At 40.0% G+C, this 23,164-nt stretch overlaps 1 protein-coding gene across 1 annotated transcript in view; it reads left to right on the top strand.

Annotated features, from left to right (window-relative positions):
• yjefn3 (YjeF N-terminal domain containing 3) overlaps positions 1 to 19,473 on the top strand; it is a 40,568-nt gene extending 21,095 nt beyond the window's left edge. Inside the window, exons 2-6 of the mRNA XM_053322872.1 lie at positions 7,379 to 7,487; positions 14,859 to 14,969; positions 18,020 to 18,133; positions 18,884 to 19,034; positions 19,277 to 19,473. Coding sequence (XP_053178847.1) covers positions 7,379 to 7,487; positions 14,859 to 14,969; positions 18,020 to 18,133; positions 18,884 to 19,034; positions 19,277 to 19,473 — 682 coding nt within the window. The remainder of the gene's footprint in view (positions 1 to 7,378; positions 7,488 to 14,858; positions 14,970 to 18,019; positions 18,134 to 18,883; positions 19,035 to 19,276) is intronic.
• The last annotated feature ends 3,691 nt before the right edge of the window (positions 19,474 to 23,164 follow it).

Genomic DNA, 23,164 nt, shown 5'->3' on the forward strand with positions numbered 1-23,164 from the left:
ATCCAGCCTGGAGTCTAGGAACCCATCATCCAAACTGCATATGCTGTATACTCTGCATTTTGTATAGCCTGGGTAGACCATTGATTTTCATTTGAAATGCAATTACATCATTTATTATTAATATTTCAAGACAAATAAACTGCCTGCTGCTGTCATTGCATGCAATCTCCTTTAGAATATCCTTGCAAGTCACTCCCTGTGGGTATTTCCACTGACACCTTTGCCATTTCCAATGTTATTCTCATTTCAACCAACAAAGTTAGATCTTTCCGTTCTCTAAACTTCAGGCAATTTGGAGTGAACCAATCTGCTTTTCTCTCTCTGCCCTCCCCCCTCTTGATTTATTTCACGTTTGCTCCTCCTCTCCATCCCTTTACATTGTTTCTTAGCTGGATGCTTCAGGACTTCATGTAGGCACACTCCAGGAGGTGCAGTTGATGATGAAAAGTGTCTTGAGATGACACATGTTAAATTAGATGCACACATACTGTACACACACACCTGGGAAAGCCCACTGATAATCTGGTTGTAACAGCAGGGGAGATGTCCTTTAGCAAACACAGTACACCATGTAATATTTGTCAGGAAATACACATGGCTGCCCAATTGCATGATGCCAAAATTATGACGAAAACCTTTTAGCTGGAACAAAGCTGAGTGTCTATAATGAGATTATCCTCAGGCTAATGATGAAAGTAATGCTTAAAATGAATGATGATAGGTCCACTGCGTCACTTGTCTGCTTATAATATAATGGTGTATATCAGTTTTCCTCTAAAGGTATTTCTCAGGTCAAAAACCTGTGTAATAAAAAACAACACACACACACACACACACACACACACACACACACACACACACACACACACACACACACACACACACACCAGATCTACCAGGGTGAGTCATCTCCCACGTGCCCTGTCAGTCTCAGTTTCTCTCGCTGCATGTCTCTTGCTGACACCTCTCCATCTGCCATCACTCTGGTTCAATGAAGTGCAAACCTTTATCAGAGCAGCAGCGATGGAGAGAAAGGTGGCAGAATAGGAGTGCAAGAGTGATAGAAAGGAGATAGAGGGGAAAAAAGCAAAAGGCAGCCTCAGTTGAATGAGGCAAGATCAGTAAACTTGGTGATCAAAGAAGAGAGCAGCGCAGTGGAGGGAAATCACCAGCAAAGTGGGTGACTGAAAGGATTGAAAGGAGAGGAAAGAGTGGACTGGAGAATATTGCAGGTCCCTTGCTGCACTTTCGTACCTCAGGATGTCATGCACATTCCTCTCAAACAGCTCAGTCACGGTCGTTCTGCATCACAATGTGGAGGCTTCTCTCTGTTATATGTGAGATCCTGTTTTTCTATATTTTTGTGACAGTACATTTTTGTTGTTTTTTTTACAATGCATTTCCAAGCAAAATGAACATCCTTATATATCATATCGAGGAAGTACACATATCAGTCTTCTGTCTCCTCATTTAAAATGCAGCTGACTCAGTGAGCACTTAAAGATTTTTGCCTGAGAGAGGCCTTCTGTTTTCAACAATGGCTACTTACCAGACAAGCAATTGTAGCTAACACAAAAGCTTTCAACCACTCTATTTAGGCTGAATCATCGCCTTGTTCCATTAACTGATAGACAGCAACAAGATAGATGCTTGTTTATATGGAAATGTCACATATTAGTATTTTAAAGAGGACAGAAACAGGCATATATAGAGGGGTTCTCTTCGTAGCAACACGTTATTTTATGTGTTACTTTATTTGTGTTTAAAAGACCTGAAGTATCATTAACAACTGTTGAGTATTACATAGAGCGGGAGGGTGACAGATAATTGCAGAGGACAGGAGGAGAGGGGAGCAGAGAGGAGCACGCAGTGGGCTTAATGAACAGTGTTTTTATTCTCTCTGCCCTCTCCAAGGCAGGAGTCTGACTATTACCTCCTCTTTAATAGAGTAAAAAGGTTCCCCTCACTCACATGGCCTTCCACTAGTGGGTACAGTTTGGTTAATTACACAACAGTAGATCAAGAGCAGAGACTAAAGCTAACATATGTTAGCTAGTTTGATCACCATGTTCACCATCTTAGTTTAGCACGTTAGCATGCTAACATTTACTAAAAGCCTGTCCTTCCAAGACACCACATTGAAAACAATTAAATTAAAACTCTTAATGTGCAGGTAGTCACAGCTGACTTGACAACTCACAATTGTGGTTGTCATAGTAACACAACACACTTTCCAGGTCAAGAGTTTTGTAGGAGCTCAGCAATCAGAAAAAAAGTGAGCATCAGATCAATACAAAGATTTAAAGCAAAGAAATGATGAAACATTTCAGGATGTATCAGTTGATTTAAAGACGTTTCTTACACAATGTAAGTCTTTGGGAAAAAGTATTTTTGGGCCAAATAGCATCACATGATGTTGTAATTACACGATTTGCCATAATGGCCAACTTGACCTCAAAGCCCGGCGTTGTTCCTAGGGGCTTGGACTAAATCTGCGCCAACTGACAAAACTTTGACAAAGAAAAACAAAGATTTAGTGGCATCTTGCAGTGAGTTTGCATATTCCAACAAACCTCCTCCTTCTCCCCTACCAGGAGAACCTACAATGGTTGCAAAACTTGCGAAACATGAAAGGCCCTCTCTTTCCTTTTCTGTTTTGGGCTGCTTGAGAAACATGGCTGTGCAACATGCAGCCTCCATGGAAGGGGGTGTTACTAAATGAAAAGTCAGAGAATTACCAATGTTACTATAATGCATTATCTGGGAACCATGTACACAATTTTAATGGAAATCCATCCAATAATCTGATATAATTCATTCAGGAATGAAGTATTGAAACAACCAACTGATAGACCGGTTGCCATGAGCCAAACCGTCAGCATAGCTAAAAATAAAGTAAAAATATAGCTGGATATAAGCCATAGGCACTAGTGGATTGTCAAAGTGGATTTGTTTTGGTTTGTTGAATGAAGACCATGTTTTCAATGCTCATCATATAGAGAGCATGAAAGAACCCAATCCTCAGGCTACAAGATGCCCTGCCTTGATGTCTTCTGTTTCTCTTTCTCTCTCTCGGCAAACAATAACATGTGAGGTTTGATAGATGTTGACTACAGTCTTGCACTTGCAGTTATTTTAATCAAGCTCCTTATCTCACCAGCAGATCATGGTGGAAAGGTGGAAAATAGGCAAACTGAGAGGAAGGTGGGTGGGAAGTGTGGCTATTTCGGTCCTCTAGTGTAAGAAAAATAGCAGCTCTTTTCTCTTTTCAGTACAGTATTCATCTCTCATACGATACAGAGATGCTTCACGGCTGCAGACTACATACAGTAACATTATGCATATCAGTGTTGCTGGTTGGAATTACAGGATAATTTTAGTATGTTTGTGTGCTGCCAATTTCATTGTATCTATTTTATTTTATAAGCTACTCTATGTGCTACATTTTCTGTGTGTCACTCAGCACATACAGCATGTACTGCTAAACAGTGTATGTATTTTGTGCTTTATGATTGTCGCTCATCCATATATTATAATTAATTAAAGTATTGCAATTTACATTTGACTGTTTTAGGAGCCACAGCTTATCCATTATTATTTGAATTATTTTTTATCTTTGCTGTTTTTGCTCATGGTACAGAGTCCCATTGTGGGCTATTAAAGTTTAATTTTACCTTATCTCATGTGTAAGGTAAACAGACTCATTAAGCAGGTCGTGATCACAGTTGAGCAGCGCTACAATGAAGGTGACACAGTGCAGAAGCACACCACATGGGGAAATCAACTCTCCATTTGGAGAGGGGATGCCGACTGCTGCATGGCATGACAACAGGTGCAACAGAAGCCAATACTCATAAGCCCCCTTTTTCTACAGCCATACTGCACATGCAAACACCCACACATTTTGAAAATCAAGAGCAGTGTAATATCTGCATATCCCTGATTTCCTTTAGATGGGAAGCAATTTGGTTTTGAAGCTTTCAGCCATGTCTCATACATCTTAATGCAAAAGTAACTGGTTACATTATTTTCCATATGCTAAAAGAACATACTTGAATAGATTTTTGTAAATAAATACTTGTTAAAGAGTTGAAATTAGCATGGTAACAGCCATCTGTCTTTTGTCCTAAATGCTGCATGCTGCTCCCTTGTGGCAAAACCTGTTGGCTAACACTAGCAGCTGTTGGGCTGTACGGCCACGACACTTCATTCTGTCAGTATTGTTAAGGATCAAGAGTAATTGCTTGTTCAGCAGCAGAATTGTTACTGTCCAGGACTCTGGGTTCTCCATACACCATTGAGAGCACTAGAAATTTTTACATAATTAGATTTCTTTTTCAAAGGTGAGCACATAAAATAGCCTGTTGCATCTTGAATCAATTCAGCTCAATAGAAAGAAGCTGTAAGAAGCTCTGGTGCTGCTCTGTGCAACAAACATAGAGTGAACCCTGTGGACTGAGGTGAACTTTCCAAAGATCAACTTGTCACAGTGACTCAGGAAACATCCCTGAGGTGAGCCGTGGGTGACAGCTGCTGATGCTCCACTGGCGCAGGTAAATGCCAGAAGCCCCACTTGGATACACTGGCGTGCTGACACACATACTTACACACATACTCACACTGTTGTGTCTTAAAAGAAGCTAAAAGAAACACAAGCAGGCTTAGCATTAGTCACACTGTCTCTAAAAAATATAGACATAATGGCATAGAATGAATACATGTTGTTTTACATGCAGACTTCCGCACACACACACACACAGACACACACACACACACACACACACACACACACACACACACACACACACTCTCTCTCTCACACAACATAACATATATCCTCCACACCACCCTATTTGTCCTGGACAAAAAAGTGAGCTCTGAGATTACGGCTCATTGAGCACATAACACCATAGTTCCTTGCCACAAAGCTCAAGGACCTTGAATTAAACACCTCACTGTGCTAGTTGATCCTTAACTTCTAGCAGACCGCAGGTGGTAAGGGTAGGCAGACCACTTTTGACTCCAGCAGCATCATCAACAGCTGTGGTGGACCTAATCACAAATAACAATGAAAATGCCTACCTGAGGGAAGGCAGTAGAGGACCTTACCTGCTGGTGTACAGCAACTTGCTCCTGAAAGTCTGCAAGACCAAGGAGCTGACATTGGACTTTGGGAAGAAGAAGAGAAGACACTATGCCCTACTTAATATCAACAGGTCCTTGGTGGAGAGGGTGGACACATTCAATTACTTTGGTGTCTACATCACAGAGGGCCTGACCTGGGTGCTACATACTGACTTAGTGGTGTGAAAGGCAAGGCAGAGACTGTTTCACTAATGAAATTCTACTCCTGCACCATCAACAACATCCTGACGGGTAACATCACTACCTGGTACAGAAACTGCACCAAACAGGTTAAGGCTTGGTTTAAAATGAGAATCAGTAAGGATCCCATTCACCTGGATACATCTCCTGGCTACAGTTAGGAAGAAGGTACCGAATACAACGGGCCAACACTGAGAGGCTCAGGAAATCTTCAGGCCACTATGATCCTAAATTAGGTCTCTGTCTAATACTTCCCCCCACACACACATGCAAGGACACAAGATGACCCTATAGAGATTAATACAGTCCTTCATTGTGAGTGTTCTGCATAAAGAGAACAATAATAGAAGCTACCTCGAGTGTTTGTTTCCTGGAAAATGGATAGGGCTGAGCAATAATGAGGCAGTGGCGTAATAAAGTATTGTTACTGCATAAAAGACAAATATTCACCCATAAACCATGATGAGTGAGCATTTAAATATTCGAGAAAAAAAATAGATCTCTTCAGAATTCTGCATCTCCATTTAAAGCAAATCTGTTATGCAGTGCATCTTCATCTTTTATGTGAATGCTCTGTATACAAATAATGAATTCATGGTATGTGATGCTAGAATATACAGTGAATGTCAATGTGTGGTGTATTATTTGCCTTGGGTTTTTATTTTAAATGTCAACAAATGCTGTACTCCCCCCCCCACACACACACACATACACACAGATACTGTACATATACAGGACACTTGCACTCACACACAGGCACAGGGCTCTTGATCTTCTATGGGGGTAAAGATTTGAAGCTGAGTGGAGAGACCCTGTCGAGTGCTGATTAGAGGCAGAATATTGATCTTGTGTGCATTGATCCTTTTCTCATATTACTGATCTGCAATAGTCTGCAATCTCATTTAAACAACTCTTTCTCATTCAAGCTGCTGCATTATCCTCCTGCTGTTGAGTTTTCTTATATCTCTCTGGAGGGGTTTCAAAAACAAAGCAAATGAAGACATACAGGTGTGATTCGACCTGAAAAATATTGTTTAATCATCTAGGTTTAATTCTTGAGCTGCAGTAATGAGGAGGGCCACTAGGTGTCTGTAGAGTAACAAGGATGTTACAGAATCAGATCTCAAATGTGGAAGGCAGATTAATGATTTTTGCTTGCCTGCTCCTGCTGTTCATACTCTGAGTAACAGGAGAAAGCAAAGAGGCCATGTCACCTGCCCACTGCTGTGCTGTCCTAATTGTATTTGTCACACGTGGACAGCCACACACACACACACACACACACACACACACACACACACACACACACACACACACACACACACACACACACACACACACACACACACACATACCTACACTTCCATGCTAAAACCAGCACCAGCAGGCTCCAACAAAACAGCATTAGTCACACTGTCACCATGCAGAGAGCAGCAAGAGGAACCAAAGCAGCAATCAGTTTTAGAACATATGTGTGAATATTCACAAATGTAAAAACCCATACAGAATCCACACTACTGTAATGGCCACAGTTCAGTTCATCAGTCACATGTACTGTTTTAGATTTCATGGCCATGATTCTCAGAATCTAGTAAGGTTTGTTATGAGTAGATCATACTGTACAGTCCTGAAAGAGAAACTCAGAAAAAAACTTCTGGAGGCCCACAAACACACTTGCTAAAGCAGATATGTGGTAACCACTGAAGTGTATGTGCATGTTAGCAGACCAAGTTGTGAATGCATTTTTCCCTCATTTTATATGTTACTGTGTTCTTACTCGAATATGTATCATTTCTGTGTCGTGAAAAACGGAATGTCATTTTTAAATACCTCTGGTAGTGTTGGCCTATTTATATATATTCATATTCATATACATTCAAGCTGATATATATGATATTTTAATTCCCACTGCAGATCATTTAAATTCATCATGTTTTTGCTAGATTTTGCTAGATTCCCTCCTTGAACAGCTCCACCAACAGTTAGGCTGATGATAAAACAAAAATGATACTGCTTTCACTCATCGTGCGTTGTGTCTTGTTCTGTCTGACAGTAAAGGGGAGGTGGCATCTATCGAGACAGAGCTCGTGAGGGACTACAAGTTTGGACAACAGCAGCTGATAGAGATTTGGGGACATGCCTGTGCTCTTGCCATTACCAAGGTCTGTACTGTATAACATCTATCAGCAAAGCTGCTATGTATTTTTTCTCTTTCTTTAGTGAAGCAAAACACAGCATAAAGCCAAAACTCTTCTCTTATTAAATTCATTCATTTATAATTCAGTCATCCATCTGTCTATACTGTATATATGCATACATAAACACTGTGCAGACACACATTCATCCACACATTCATCCACACATTCATCTACATATGTGATTATGGCTCACATCTGATACTATTACCATAAATAAATGCTGAGGCAAATAACATCACTTTATGTTTTTCTTGGGAAACCTCATTTATTGCGAATGTGCTGTTATGCTCTCAAAACTATTTTCTCTCTCTCTCTTTTCCCTCTCTTTTCTTTGGACTAGTAAACCAGTGGCACCAAACACTGAACAGTGGTTTCCATTTACTGTTATGCGTGTGTGTGTTTGCATTTTAGTGTGTTCAGCAACACTCTCACTAGCTGTACTGTATACTGTAACTTCATTTTTCATATATTTTATATGTTTTTCCACGAATGTGAGTTTTATCCTCTCCTCCACTCTGCTCTGTGTTTGCATTGCAAAAAAACAGCAAAGTTCAACACTACAAACATTTAATAATTGTTTTAAAATGTCAAAGAAAGTTTTTCGTCACCATTTTGCAATCTTGTAGCTTTAAGGATTAATACAAATTCATCCAATCCCTTTTGCGGGGGTTTGCAGTTTTTTCACATCCACAAAATGTGTATTCTGCATCCAACTCATGACCATTGTCACAACCCAAAGTTAAAAATAAATCAAACCGTGGCCTCAACCAACCCACTCCTGTGCAAATCCGCTTAATAGCCCACACTGTGTATCACTCAGCCAACCATTTCTAAAGGTCACACATTTCAACCCTCTTTTTTGTAGGAAAGCTGCTACACATTCTGCCACTTTGGGCCTCAGTAATCACCACACAAAGATCCTGGTGAGACTGTTTGATTGGATGTAAGGGCAAAAAGTCACAGCTGTTGCTACTTACACCTTCCTTATTTGCATGAATGACCATACAAAATGTCTGGAGGAAATGTTCTAACTTTCTTTGACATTTACTTGAAAACATTTGAGCAGCTCACCTCAGGGTAGAACACCTGAGCTCATTCTATGGCAGTGCTCCTCGCTGCACCGGTCCAGAACCACAGGTCTTCTTCTTTTGTGTGGTTTCAGTTTCATTCTGTTGTGATCTGGACTTTGTCAAAGTGAGTGAGTGTGTATGTGTGTATGTGTGTGTGTGTGTGTGTGTGTGTGTGTGTGTGTGCGCGCGCGTGCATATGAACACATGTGGTTCCCTTTGACCAGACCACTGGCTTGGTTTAACGCCACACTGGTTTCCTCAGTGGTCTCTTCAACAGGCTGTGATAAATGAGAGTCTGGGATACAAGACACACAAGCTCTGCTTTGCTGTCATGAGGAGGGATGAAGACAAAAAGAGGGAAAGAGACAGACAAAGAGAGAGAAAGGCAGAAGCAGGGGAAATATATAAAACATATCAATAGAGATGATAACATCGGCAGAAAAAGTGAGGAGGTGACAGATAAAAGAGGACGAAAGGGAGAGAAAGCCCCAGGACACACAGGCAGATTCAAATAACGATATGAAGAAAGACATAACATCATGAAAGACAAGAATGTTGTTTTTGACATTGCAAACAAAATGGAGATGAGGAAAAATTTCCAATAACACTGCCCAAAACATCAGACATACTAAGATTTCTGTGGAAGCAGGATAAAGGAAAATCTAGTTGATCTGTGTTACATCTATGGTGTGAGAACATTACAGTGACGTGTGCTCTCTTTAAAATGCACTAGCTATTTTTAAATCAACTATGAACTGAATGACTATGTGTAATGTATCCAGTGGCAAACCAAAAGAAAATTATCACCCAACTCTGCAGTCCCTTTCAGTCTGTCAAGCTTTATAGCGTCTTTCAGCTCACTGTTTTGGTTTTATGGCTTGCAACTTTACTGTTTTGACTCACTAACATAGTCTCCAACAGCAACAGGAAGCTGTTTTCAGCAAAAATAACTCTAATAAACCCTCTGTGCGCTACCTGCCCAGCACCAATTGGCAGACAGACTAAGTAAGCAACTACCTCGTGAACATAGAGAAGCATTTAGCAGCTAAAGAGCCAGCTATTTCCCTCAAGAGATGCTGACAACCTAAAAGAAAGCTTAGAAGACTGAATATTGGACTTGTGAAAAATGAGTCCAAATTAATGCTAATGTAGTTCAGTGTGTGTTGGATGTGTAAATGGGCTGACACAATCCAGATCACCTTTATAAGGGGATTTTATGTCAATGTTGTCTTTACTGCTTGTACAGCTGCCCCAAAATGGCTTAGAAAATCAATGAATGCAGGTTTTAGTGGTGTTAGTTGGACATATCGGTCATTATCGCATGCATGAATGGAGTTTATTTTACACTTTTAATTGGTTTAGTTTTATAGGACTTTGTATTAATCATCATGAATGTTTTGGTAATACAACTACATATTGTCTTCGCTAACAAGGCACAACATTCTTAGGGGGTGAGAAACAAACACAAGAGCTGTCTTAATTAAACTGGGAACATAAGAAAGAAATAACAGTTAAGCCTTAGACAGGCAGAGTGGCAGCATCAGTCAGAGGTTGAGACGTTATGTTCTCCCCCTCAGAGTGTATGATTAAACCCACCACATCCACTTCCCCTCTATTATCATCAGCCACTGCTGGCCCCATGCCTGGCCCTCCACCACCAATCCCCAACAGCATAGCCTTACTAGACAAACATGGCCTGGACGCCCAGGGTCGCTGCTGCCCACAGCCGCCAGCAGCACGCTACCGCTTACATGACATCACTGCTATTTAAGGAAAATTACAGTCAAAGGAGAAGCAGACAGTCTGATTTCACCGATTTCACTGCTGGACTACTGCCGTTGGCTGCAGAATATACCACACAAACAAGCAGTCACACACACACACCTACACCTCTGGTTGCAAGATAGATTATAGGTTTTCTGTAAGTAATCCCTTTACTGTTCCAACAGCAGCAGCCGCAGCCACCGGTTCCAGACTGCCTGTGTATGTGACTCTGTATCAGTCTGAGGCTTTTCAACACCTGAGAGGAGACAGGAGACGTTTTTGTTGCCACGCAGCAGAAAATTAGTCTCCCATTTACAGGAGCCCCTATACTGCAGTTTGGTCTTCTTGTGCTAATATTAATAGGCATTGGTTTTGTGTGCATATGTGAATGTATTTGTGTTTTTAGGATCCTTATAATGTTTTCACAGGCTCAGCATGTGTGTGTCAGCCTGATTGGAGGTGAAAGCACATGTGCCTTTAACATTTATTTCAAAGGGTATTCCCTTAGAGAGCTTATTACAATCAAGACAGCCATCTTTCTTGGGTGTATGTGTGGGTGTGAACAATTGTGTGTATGAGGGAGTCCTTACAATGTTCTGCAGTAGATCCCACACACTTCTGATCTTTCTCTCATTTGGGCCTTAAATCTCCATTCCCAAAAATGTCCTGTCATTTATTAAAGTTATTTATAAAATACCACATACTTTGAGTATGGTCCTCATGTATTTTTAAGTTAGAAACAAAGAAAAAGTTCTACAGGGGAACTGATATAGACAAGCAACCAGATCATAGACCTGCTGAACAGATGCATCAAGTCATGTGTCTGCACTTGTAGAAATCTCCCACACATAAAAATATCATAAATATCTCAAACATTGTAAAATATCTGAACAGGTTTATTAGCGTAAATCTGATTTCATACCTAGCTTTTAAAACGTGATTTTTCACTGTGATTACACTGTTATTTGTTGCCAAGGCAGTTTGAGCTATTTGAGAATTTTATTGAAACAAGTGACATCATTTTGGAATAAAGTGTATCATGTTCTTCTGTCACTTGATATAAGATAGTAGGAGTGAAGCTATTCTCACTCCTAGATAAAAATCCATAAAACTTTAGTGTGCTTTTGGCATGCTGTGGTCTTTTTAGAAGCACAGAGAATCAGGACATACTTACAAGTCATTTTTAATATATTGATTTAAGTATTGAGAAATCATCCAAAGATTGCCTTGACAAGCTTTCTTTTTCATTTAAAAAATAATCAGAGAGAAGGACACCTTCAACAACATCAACACATACAGGAACTCATTAGAAATCCTCTCTGCTGATATTTTTTCATAATTACTTTCAATTGTTTTGTAATACCCATCAGAATAAATAAGTAGTTATTCATCAGAGTGTATCATGCCTATTTTGCAAGTGAGATAAGACAAATGATTCAAAACAGATCAGTGAACTGCCTGCATTGATCCGGCCTGCTCTCTTTTTAGCTGCTCACCTTCAACAGTATGCGGCTTTAATGGTTTCTCCAGAAGCTTGAAATGGTTCCAGCACCGATATCGCTGATCCTCCCAACGGCCCTCAACATTCTGAGAAGAGGTCATTAAACCCTGTGATGTGTTTTTGTGTATATTATAAAAACATGACAAGAAGGAAGAAACACAGACAGAGAGTACAAAGGAATGAAGGAATTTCAAGAGAGCCAAACAAATGCAGTTTGGTAATTTACACTGACAGCACACTTTATTTAAAACAGTTTTTTAGGGCCATGAACCGCCGTGAGCATTATCATTATAATTTATAATTTTTATGGAAAACATACTAGTTGATAATGGCCTATTCAAACAACCAGCAGACATGGAGCTAATAAGCGTTCATTTGGAGTCGTGTTTTTTGCCGACCTGACAAATGTAAGTCCAATACCTTGGTAAGTTCTCTATTATGTTCACTGGTTGCTAACTTTGTCCGACCAACACTTGGCACAGAGCAGGTAGAATACAATGGGAATTTTGCAGGAAAATGGTTCATAAGAGCAGAGTTGCGGGCCACTGAAGGGGAATGTAGAAGAGGGTGATAATTCTTTGTGGGTCACAAGTGACCCCTTTTACACCCTTAAGATGAAGAATATTGATACCCCTATGTACCTTTAATCATTGGAAAAATATTTTAGTCTATTTAAGTACGGAAGCATCTACTGTATAAGGATGATTTCACAGTAGGGGATAATACTATCAGAGCTGATTAGTCTTTTGTGGCTGGTTGCAGTAATTAAAGTTACCATTTCCCTTTGGGGAGCAGGTCTACACAGACAGCTTGACCTTATGCCACACACACACACACACACACACACACACACACACACACACACACACACACACACACACACACATGCACGCGCAGAGAGAGAATGCCACTGTAAATGCACACAGTGAAAAGTATCATTAGCATTAGGTTATACAGTGTGAAACTCACTAAGAGCTTCAGTCTCATTAGATATGAAAATGAAATAGTTTTACTGTCTTCTCTTTATTCTCGCCCCTTTTAATCACGCTCTGCTCCTTTTTCCTAATATTATCATCAGTCCAGTGGCTCTCAGTGACCATCACACTCTCTACTAATGGCTGCTGTCTCCTCTCATGGATTCATTGCTCTAACTAACACAATCTGATATGTTATATCCAATTCAACATGTGGAATGGCCCATTTCTCCATATGAGCTTTCTCATGTTTTGAATGTATTAGTAGAGGTGGAAATAAATATGTTTTATGTACAGTGGAAGAAATTTGGCAGAGGTCAAAAATCAACAGAGGATGATTTAATGTGTTTAAAAAGCAGCATAGAAAGTTTAAGTTTGAATCAGGTAACATTTCATACTGCAGCCTGCAAATGATGGTGTAATTATTTTGTAATTTTGGTGCACTCACATAAATAACTCTGAATAATTACAGGGTACAATAAAAAACATTTATAGAAGACCAAAAGTCTTGCAATAAAGGGGTAAAGTCCAGTAAATTATCTTCTAACTACTTTTTGATTTACAGGATACTTATAAAATAATTGCATGGTACAGTGATGTAGTTATAAGGAACCAAATAAATAAGCCACAGAATATGTTTTGATCATGAGGAGCTTATTGGGTCATAAGGTGTCCAGTAGCGTAGTTATCAGGATAGAAAACAAATGTAATGTAATCTTACTAATGTATTGGGTATTTTTTATATTTTGTATCAACCTTAATGACATTACTTAATTATTTTAACAACAGTAAGTATCTACTAGTTACATGATTATTGATTGAGTTCCCAATAAATGCTAACTCCTATTTTGACACATCTTGTTTCATCTATAAATACATTATCCTGCAATTCTTCTACGTGACCCATGGTTACAGAATACTTGAGGTGTAATTTGTGAGCTGTGATCTGAAACATTGGTGTGAACTGCAGTTATGAGGCAGTGATAAAACTGAGCTAAGTGTCTTACGACATGTGTTCTAACATGCATTTATTGGGCTCTAATTGGACAGAATTTCCAGAAGCCAGTGTGAACTGTCTCCCCCTATTCAAGTGCTTCTTTTTTATGAAATTATGCTGTGACCTTTACTATCATTCTTGCAGAACCAAACAGCTCAGAAACTCTCATTAATTGTAAAATGTACAAAAACAATAAAAAGAACAGTCAGAGTGTATAATGTGACAATGAGTTTTTAGTTCACAAGAACTGATGGAAAATGAAACCAGACATCTTTGGGGCTTTTAGTAATGATCATACACACACACACACACACACACACACACACACACACACACACACACACACACACACACACACACACACACACACACACACACACACACACACACACAGACATACAGACACACACACACACACACACACACACATACACAGACACAGACAGCATACTGTTTAGGTGTTGGAGAGGGAAGATTAGCCAATCAGGTTGACAGTTCCGCAGGCAAATACCTGTCTCATTTAAGAAGGTGCAGGGTGATTTACAAGGGAATATGTGGCCAGTAAATGAAGTAGGGCCAGCAGCCCGCAGCAGCCGGCCGAAATGGAAAGTTATATATCCGGAAGCATCCCATGGCGAGGACATGGGTATTTTTTCCACTGATGCCAGGGTTATTTTAATGAGATTGCACCTTTTCTCATAGAGGGAAGAGACAACTGAGTTGGTGCCATTTCCACCCTCGTCTGGTATGCCTAGCATGCCGCAGTCAGGAACACTGATGATGGAGTGGTAGAGGCACAGATCAAATGACCTGCACTGAATAAGAACCCTCTAAAACTGAGGCATAAATACTGCCTACTCCTGACTATCTGTCTTCCTCTTCCACTTTTGTCTCACTATTGTGCGCTATCAATAACCACTTTTATTTTCTCTTCTGTACATCTCCTCTATTATCCCTCCATGTTATGCTTTTCCTTTCCACCAACTCCTGTTTCTAACCACCAGCCTCTTTTTCTCTTTTTTCCACCAGGCCTACCCTCTCAACTCTCTAGCAAAGAAACAGCCAACAGTGCTGGTGATCTGTGGTCCAGATCAAAATGGCTCCATTGGCCTTGTGTGTGCCAGACACCTGCGCATATTTGTAAGTCATCTACTGTATTTTTAAGTGCAAAATGGTACCCGACAATATCACACAACAGTGAAAAGTATTTATCAGAATAAACCTATTAACTATACATTGAAATACAAGACAAATTATTCATTGTAAAACACAGTTTGGTACCCACACAGCCATTTAGACAGTATCACAAGAAAATAAAAGTTTTGCGCGCTTTAACTTGGGTCAGAAGGGGACCCCCTATACAGGCCCTCTGTGTTTTACAGAATTTCACTTCAGCTCCTGTAAACGGCTCAGAGCAGTTATCCCATTACCCTCTCTGCAAGGGCCCTCAGACAGTCATGATATCATGCTATTGTTACTCTAGTTAAAGCCGTCTGCATGTTACGCTCGACAGCCATGATATGATGTCATGACCACGACGTCTGCCCCACAGGCCGCACACTGACTGACATTTCAAGGCAAACAGTTTTTTTGAGGGAGGATTCATCCTCTCAAAATCCATTACAGATCATGTCTAGAACTTAATTTCATATAAGTTCCTTGTGTCTATGCCTCAGCCTATGACTTTATTGGAGGGGAATATTGGATCTGTGTTTGGGGGTCTTTGGTTTTAGAATGGAATGCATCTATACACTTTACCATATGTGTCTGACATACTAGATTTACAGTGCTTTGATAGTTCTGATTAAAGCCATGTTAGATGGACTCCATATAGGCAGCCTGATGGCTCTCTATGGAGTCTCTGTGCCTCTCTGTCTCCCTCTCTCTGTCTTTTTTTCCTCTTAAGGCCATGGATGAGGTCAGAGGTCAGCGCAGAGGGAGATATATTTCACTGTGGCATTCCAGAAATGAATAAGGAGCCTCAAACTACACTTTAGAAAACCCAAATCAATCGGCATTGATTCCATGACCCCCCATGCTTCTCCTTTCTCATTTTCCCCAGGCAACTGTTGTGGTTGAGGGAATTATTATATAACTTATTATTATAATTTTTTTTATAAATGTCTTTTTTATTCATGATGTTTCCAATTTTTTTCTGCCTCTGTATTTAATGCTTCTACTTCCACTTTTGCATGTCTTCTCTTCAGTAGTTTTCTCCTATCATGAAACACATTGTACTTCATTTTGAAATGTGCCAAAACATACAGTTTTATTAATATTATTTAAAGTAGCTGAACACTATAGTGAGTCGACTGGGACCCACACTTGTCTGAGTTTGCTCAAACTTGAGAAACACAAGTACTTACTTTGGACTGAGTATGTTTTTCATAGTGTGATGTGATCCCTGTCAGCAGGAGGACATGCAATTATACGTGTGAGACAGACACATTAACACACACACAAACGCACACAGCCTTGAACCCCTGATGCAGAGCTGTGAATGTGATTAGACAGAGCAAAGAAATGAATGATCAGCTGCAGGCTAACAGGCCGACATGCTTCTCACATCACTCCAAGATGTTCTTGTTCTCAAAACTGACTTGTGTCTGAGTCTGTTGTGCATCATTGATTATTTCCACTGTTAGGCATGGGGAAAAGCACAACGCTGCATACTGGAAGATTTTCCTTGACCACAACTGATCTTGGATGAGAAAAACAAATCCTATGCACATTAGGTCCGGTATATCGTTCATGTAAAGACAAGTGGACATGATGTTATGTTTGGCTCACTAATGGTGCTCTTTAGACAATAAATGCAGGGAGTTTGCATTACTAAAGTTTGCATTACTAAAGTTAACTAAATGTTTTCTTTATTATATACATTTACAGCAAAAAAGAGAATGCACATAAATAAGTAAATTTTAAAATTAAATTTAAAAGTTTAATTTTGACATGTCTTCAAAGTATTTACATGCTGAAATGTTGTTGTTTCACCAGATAAGGACCTGATTGTGCTGCAGACCTCATGCCTTCATTCCTAATGGTCTGTGTATAAAAACAGAATGCTATAGGACACATCATCCCTTAGGGATGGAGGGAAGAAGTATAACCCTTTTACATGTGCGCATTAACTGGAAGAAGACCATGTCTATACCCTTTGCTTGTTTTTGTCTCATGGTTCATTTCTGTTCATGCTCAGTGTCATTGTGAGCTTTTCCCTAGTTTCACACACCATAACCACTGATGAGGTCAAGGGCATGACGAGGCCACTGGCAACCCCAAGGGACACACATACACAGTGGATTCTATTTTGCTCAGCTGCTTGCTCTGTCCTCTACAAACATCAAGATGGAGATGACGTCAGTTGATCAGAGGCCGTGACAGTTGGTTAAGTTAGATGTTTGGTTAAGGATCCCTGAGAAGGCAGCCGTCTGTCTGACCTGATAGATCACTTCCTGTGTAGAGCAGCTCATAGCATTATGGATTATCTAGAGTAATGACACACTGCTTTGATTGGAGATCTTGCTGTTGAAACGTTAACTGTAATCTTTAAATACTGTCACCACTAAATTTCCATTTCCTTTCACCTCTATTGTATTGGCATTTGAGACAGACATTGCAAAACCTGGACAAATAAAACAAAAACCATCCAAATAGCCTGATACCTGTACAGTTGAGTGAAAAAAGTTTTTCTTCAATTTGGGTGAACTGACCCTACATATGACATATGTAAATACTTGTTGAGGAATATCTTTTTGAGGAAATTATAATACTAACTCTTTTACATGATCTCTTGTGCAAACACGTATGCTCACACTACTGACAGGGGCTCTGAGGTTTTAGGATTTATCTTTGTGACTGTGTAAAGGTCATGGATCACAGGTGCTTCCTGTTGAGCATCACGGACCTTTCAGACCACAAGTGTCTGGATTTTTACTCTTCTCAGCATACACTGTATATGTGAAGTATTCATTCAGGAAGCAGACTGTAGAAAACCACAACTTTTGATCACCAGCCAATAGTATTTTTGTTGCGAGCTACAGGCCAAATGTACATGGCCATATGTCCACATCTAGTCATGTCAGTGTTGGCTGAAATAACTGGTTTGTGCCTTGATATTACATAACCTTTTTTTCTCTCCTCCTTTGTGCCTCCCCCCCCCCGTTGTTTTTTCTCCTCATCTCACACAGGAATATGAGCCCACCATCTACCACCCTAAACGCTCCCCTCACAGTGTACACCAGGACTTTACAGTTCAGTGTGAGAAGATGGACATCCCTTTTCTCTCTTATTTGCCCACAGAGGTCAGCAGCATGTTATTGGAAATAACACACATAACACACACACACACACACACACACGCACACACACACACACACACACACACACACACACACACACACACACACACACACACACACACACACACACACACACACACACACACACACACACACACAGATTGTATTTTATCTATGAACTGTGAGCAGTTAGAGCAAAGAGGCATCATTGTCTTTTAGACTGTTTAATTTGAGTAATATGTATAGACCTGCAAATGTTGTAGCTGTAATGGTGGCTAGAGCTAGAACAGAAACTCATTTATAGTTGCTTTTTAAAAGGATCTCTATACAGCCAGCATGGAATGAAGGAACAATTATAATGAGTTGGGAACTGGTTTGATCAGTTTGAGCTAGGTTTTGACAGATGGTAGGCCAGCTACCAGCACTGAGTTGGTAACTGGTTTACCAGCTGTCAAACACCTAGCTCAAACCAACTTAAACCAGCTACACAACACTGGTCTACCAGCTGATCACCAATTAAACCAACATGAGCAAGCTGAATCAGCAGGTAAATCCAGCAAGACCAGCTAGTGACCACCAATGTTTTGAAGCTGGTTCTAGCTGGATTTTACAGCAGCGTATGAGTTTAATCATCCTGTAACCCCACAGATCTTTCTTGTGATCTCTTGGAGGGCGTCACACCCCCAGGTTGGAAACCACTGATTTCAGGAGGTGAACCCTTCATTTATTCATAACGCGGCCTGTTTTGTGCAGGTGCAGCTCATAAACGATGCCTACAATCTGGTGATTGATGCCATGCTGGGCCCAGAGGCAGACCTTGCTAACATTAAGGAGCCCTACTCTGGTATTCTGGCCACCCTGAAGCAAGTGAAGACCCCCATTGCCAGTGTGGATGTGCCCTCAGGTAAGTGTTCGAACAAATTGTAGGTATCTGGCTTGAGGCTCAGAAACACAACATGATAAATGGCTTCCAGGCAGCTCCCCAGGAGCCCTGGCTGCCAGGCAGGAGTTGTTCATGTCTAGAGGCACATGTAGAGGATAAATCTTGTGCTACAGAACAATGTGAGCTCATCATACCCACAATACCCACAGTCCTTGTCTCCTAAAATGTCTCTTTTACTTTTCTTTTCTTGTCTTATTCCTTAGGTTGGGACGTAGAAGAAGCAAGCCAAGATGGGATACACCCTGAAGTTCTCATCTCACTTACAGCACCAAAGAAGTGCGCCATGAGTTTCTCAGGGAAGCATTTCTTAGCCGGGCGCTTCCTGCCCTATGACATCCAGAAAAAATACGAGCTTAACCTCCCAGAGTACCCTGGCACAGACTGTCTCATAGAATTGTAACACATGGGAAACATAAAAGCCAGTGGGGCCACTCCTCATTTTGAAAGCTTACAGTTAATCTATTCTTGTTTTGTATTTTATAGATCGTTAATGTGATTTAATGTTAACATCTCAGTTGTGTAGATCAGGCTAGCCAAATTTGCTGTTGAGCTACAGTAGGAGATTTTGAACCTGTGGTTTGAATCATGTCTTTTTAGGGAATGGCATGAGGAGTTTTTGTGTCAGTCAACTTGTAAAATCTGTAGCATTACTTTTTTCTCTTTTTTTTCTTTTTTCCCACAATCAGCCAAGAAAATGAATTTTCTATGACGCCAACCACTGGAAATCTTTTCTTTTCTTTTCTTTTTTTTAATGTTCATGTTCTGATGCTCTCATGTTTAACTTTCTACTGAAATGTGCTGCTGAGATAAGTCACTGTAGGTTAGCAATTTAAAGTTTTCTGTTTATGTGGTTTTGATTTGTTTGGTCAACCTGCACTTCTGCATCACTTTTGTTTCAGTGGCTGTTACAAAAGGACCAGACAGTTCTCGCTGTCCAATTAAAAAAAATTGAATTTGAAAGATGTTTCAGTTTCTGGGGTTACTTTTTTCCCTTACATAAAGAAAAACATTTTTCTCACACTTTTTTGGCATAGATGCCTTTATTTAGCAGTAGACAGATGCGAAACCTGGAAGAGGGGGGTGTAACATGCAGCAAAGGACCTCCGATCGAGATTCGAACCGGGGTCGGCTGCATGGCATGTGCTCTAACCACTCGACCACCTGCGCGCCTTTTCTCACACTTTTTATCTGACATCATGCATACCAAAGCTCTAATTTAATACATTCTGAATGCTTGTTCTGTTACATGATGTCACTAATGACGTGGCCACCTAGCTGTGTTATATGGACATCACAGGCTATTAGGGTTAAGCTCCTTAGATCAGAGCACACTGTTACTTTTATTTATTGTTTTCCAACTGGATTTGATTTGTTAATGAAAGCCAGGTAACAGGTGTGATTGGCCTAAAATCAACTGTAGAGGAAGGAATGTCTCTTATTATTGAGTTCAAGGCTGCAGGGCTGCTTCATTGAGAATGACTAAGCAAGGCTGCTGTTCTGTTTATGGATGAGGTAATGTGTATTTATACTAAGCACAGGAGCTTCTTCTTGATACTAATGCACTAATGCCCAGTGTGTGTGAGAGATTGTAAAATGTCAGGAAAAGGAATGCCAATCCGTTTTTTGTTTGTTGGTGGGCTATTAAATCTGTCAGAGGCAAGCTGACAAGGGTGGTAGAAATATGTCTGAGCAATCAGTGCTGTCCTGTCTGTCACGCCTGTCCAATCCTAGTCAGGAAACAACGTCTTGTCACCACTCTGTCATCTGCGCTTTTCATATGAGCTGTTGAGTAATGAGCTTCGGAGTCGTTGGTGGCCCGTGGAATTGAACAGTCATAACTGACAGCAGTAATATCCAGTGAGAGATAGTCTTACACTGAGAAGAAATGCATTAGTGGAGTTAGTAAAAGAGAGCAGTAGTAAGGTGGAAAGATTAATCTAGTTTATGACAGATAAAGAATTTTAATTTAACAATACACAGCGTCCAGGATCATGTCTTAGTGCAACTAAAAAGGCTCCATTTTTATTTAATTATAATGAATATTTGTTTTAAGAAATGAAATACTGTTATTGCATGTTTCCTATTAGAAACATGTTCTGGCTGACAGAACATGATTATATTATCCACTTCCAATGTCTAATGTTTTATTTTTGCAATAAGTTTTCAGCATTTAATTATTATTTTTATTTCTATTCATTATTTTCGTTTGCAGGAAAACCCATTTCTACAGGGAAATGCAAATAAAACTAAATAATCTGATAAAAATACAATAAAAAGCTAATGAAAGGCACTGGATGATTTTACAATTACAGATCAGATCATTTTTAAAAGCCCTTTCAACTGAATTGTAAAATGATTTTATGCTTTGAAGTCTGTATTTGGTTTGGTTTATTGACATCATTTTGATATACAGATGCAGCTGCTTTGAACTGCTGGCTTGTCCATGATGGGGTGCATACAGATCTGTGCTCTCTGAGTGGACTGAATGTATATTTATATACAGTATATCCAGCTGGCAACCAGCTGGCAGCTGGCTCAGGACAGCAATTCTGAGTGGTAGGTAGTGTACATACATCAAACTTTTGGAACAGAGTGATAAAGTTTGGACTTATTTCTCTTTTTACAATTCACTTATTTCAAAGGGTAAATTGAGGCAACTGAGTTTGCAGAGAAAGTAAATATCCACATCCACAAATCTAAACAATGCAAATATAACAATGCTTGTAGGTGACCAACAATATCCAATACCACACATTTACATATGATATAAAAAGAGAAAAAAAGTACATGTGCATTTATGCATCTATACACAAGGTAAACTGCTTGTTTCTTGTTCTGTTTGTCAAACTTTATTAAGACAAAAAAAACATCCATTGTCTATCTTGAGTAATGTATGAGTACATCTTTTTCAAGTAGTGCAGTTATTTGAAAAAAAAATTTCATAAGTTTAACACCATTTTTATTTGAATCCAGAGGGATTTGTAAAACTGATGATGTACGTGGTGTTTTTCATTTTGAGGTTTTTACAAGCGTTGTTCTGTAATTGCAACAGTTCAAGTGTTGCAAAAGGGTACATTGCACCTCATAAGCACGTCTCTTGTCTGCGTTCTGAGGAGTTTTTCCTGAATGGCATGCCATATGACGCCACTTCCACTCCTTGGCAGTGCATTGCCCTGCAATCAGCGACTGTTAAAAAGTTACAAAACTGAACCAGAAGTCGAGACCAGAAGAGGAGCAGCATCTGGTACTTTGCTGTGCCAATTTGAGAGACAGATACAGAGACAGACAGAATATTTTACAAAAGATGACTAGAATGGTCTTTTGTCATTTAACATCATGGATCATGGATGACAAGAAAAATATCATCGTCCAAGTAGTTTTGTATATTTTGAACACTGACAAAACACGGAAAAAATAAACTTCTCAGGGAAGATGAAAAAGCTTTAGCATCCTTAAGCAAAGAAAAGTATTATTTTGCACAAACCCACACAAAAACCAGGACAGAGACTGACTTCATGATGAGCCCACACACAGACACACACAGACACACACACACACACACGCTGTATGGACAAAGGTAACTAGAGAAAAGGGGATTACAAAACAACCAGAATTTAAATTATTTTTGCAAATAAGGCAGAACTTATGAAATCTCTGGTACACACACACACACATAAACACACACACACACACACACACACACACACACACACACACACACACACACACACACCCTCCCCTTTCTTTCTCTGTGTGTATGTCTCTCTCTCTCTCTACCCCCACCATACCCTTACCTTTTTTTGGAAGATGATATGGGGGACCCAGATGTTACATTTCACTGGCCAATGGTGAGCAGAGAGGGGCTGGATTGGTGTGTACTCACGATGCCCCTTCTTTTAAAATGCCTGAACTCCTGTCTCCAACTCAGCAACTCTCACATGAGAAAAAGCAGCAACGAGGCTGTGCTCCACTGGCAGCATCATCCACACCTGACAGACTGTATCTGCGAGCTGTAGAATCAACTATTTTTTTTTGTGTGTGTTTTATTTCAATGCTGTAAAATAGTCACCTGTGAATGAAAGCGTGGCACC

The sequence above is a fragment of the Scomber japonicus genome, chromosome 7 (genome assembly GCF_027409825.1).
Source record: "Scomber japonicus isolate fScoJap1 chromosome 7, fScoJap1.pri, whole genome shotgun sequence".
NCBI classification, from domain to species: domain Eukaryota; kingdom Metazoa; phylum Chordata; class Actinopteri; order Scombriformes; family Scombridae; genus Scomber; species Scomber japonicus.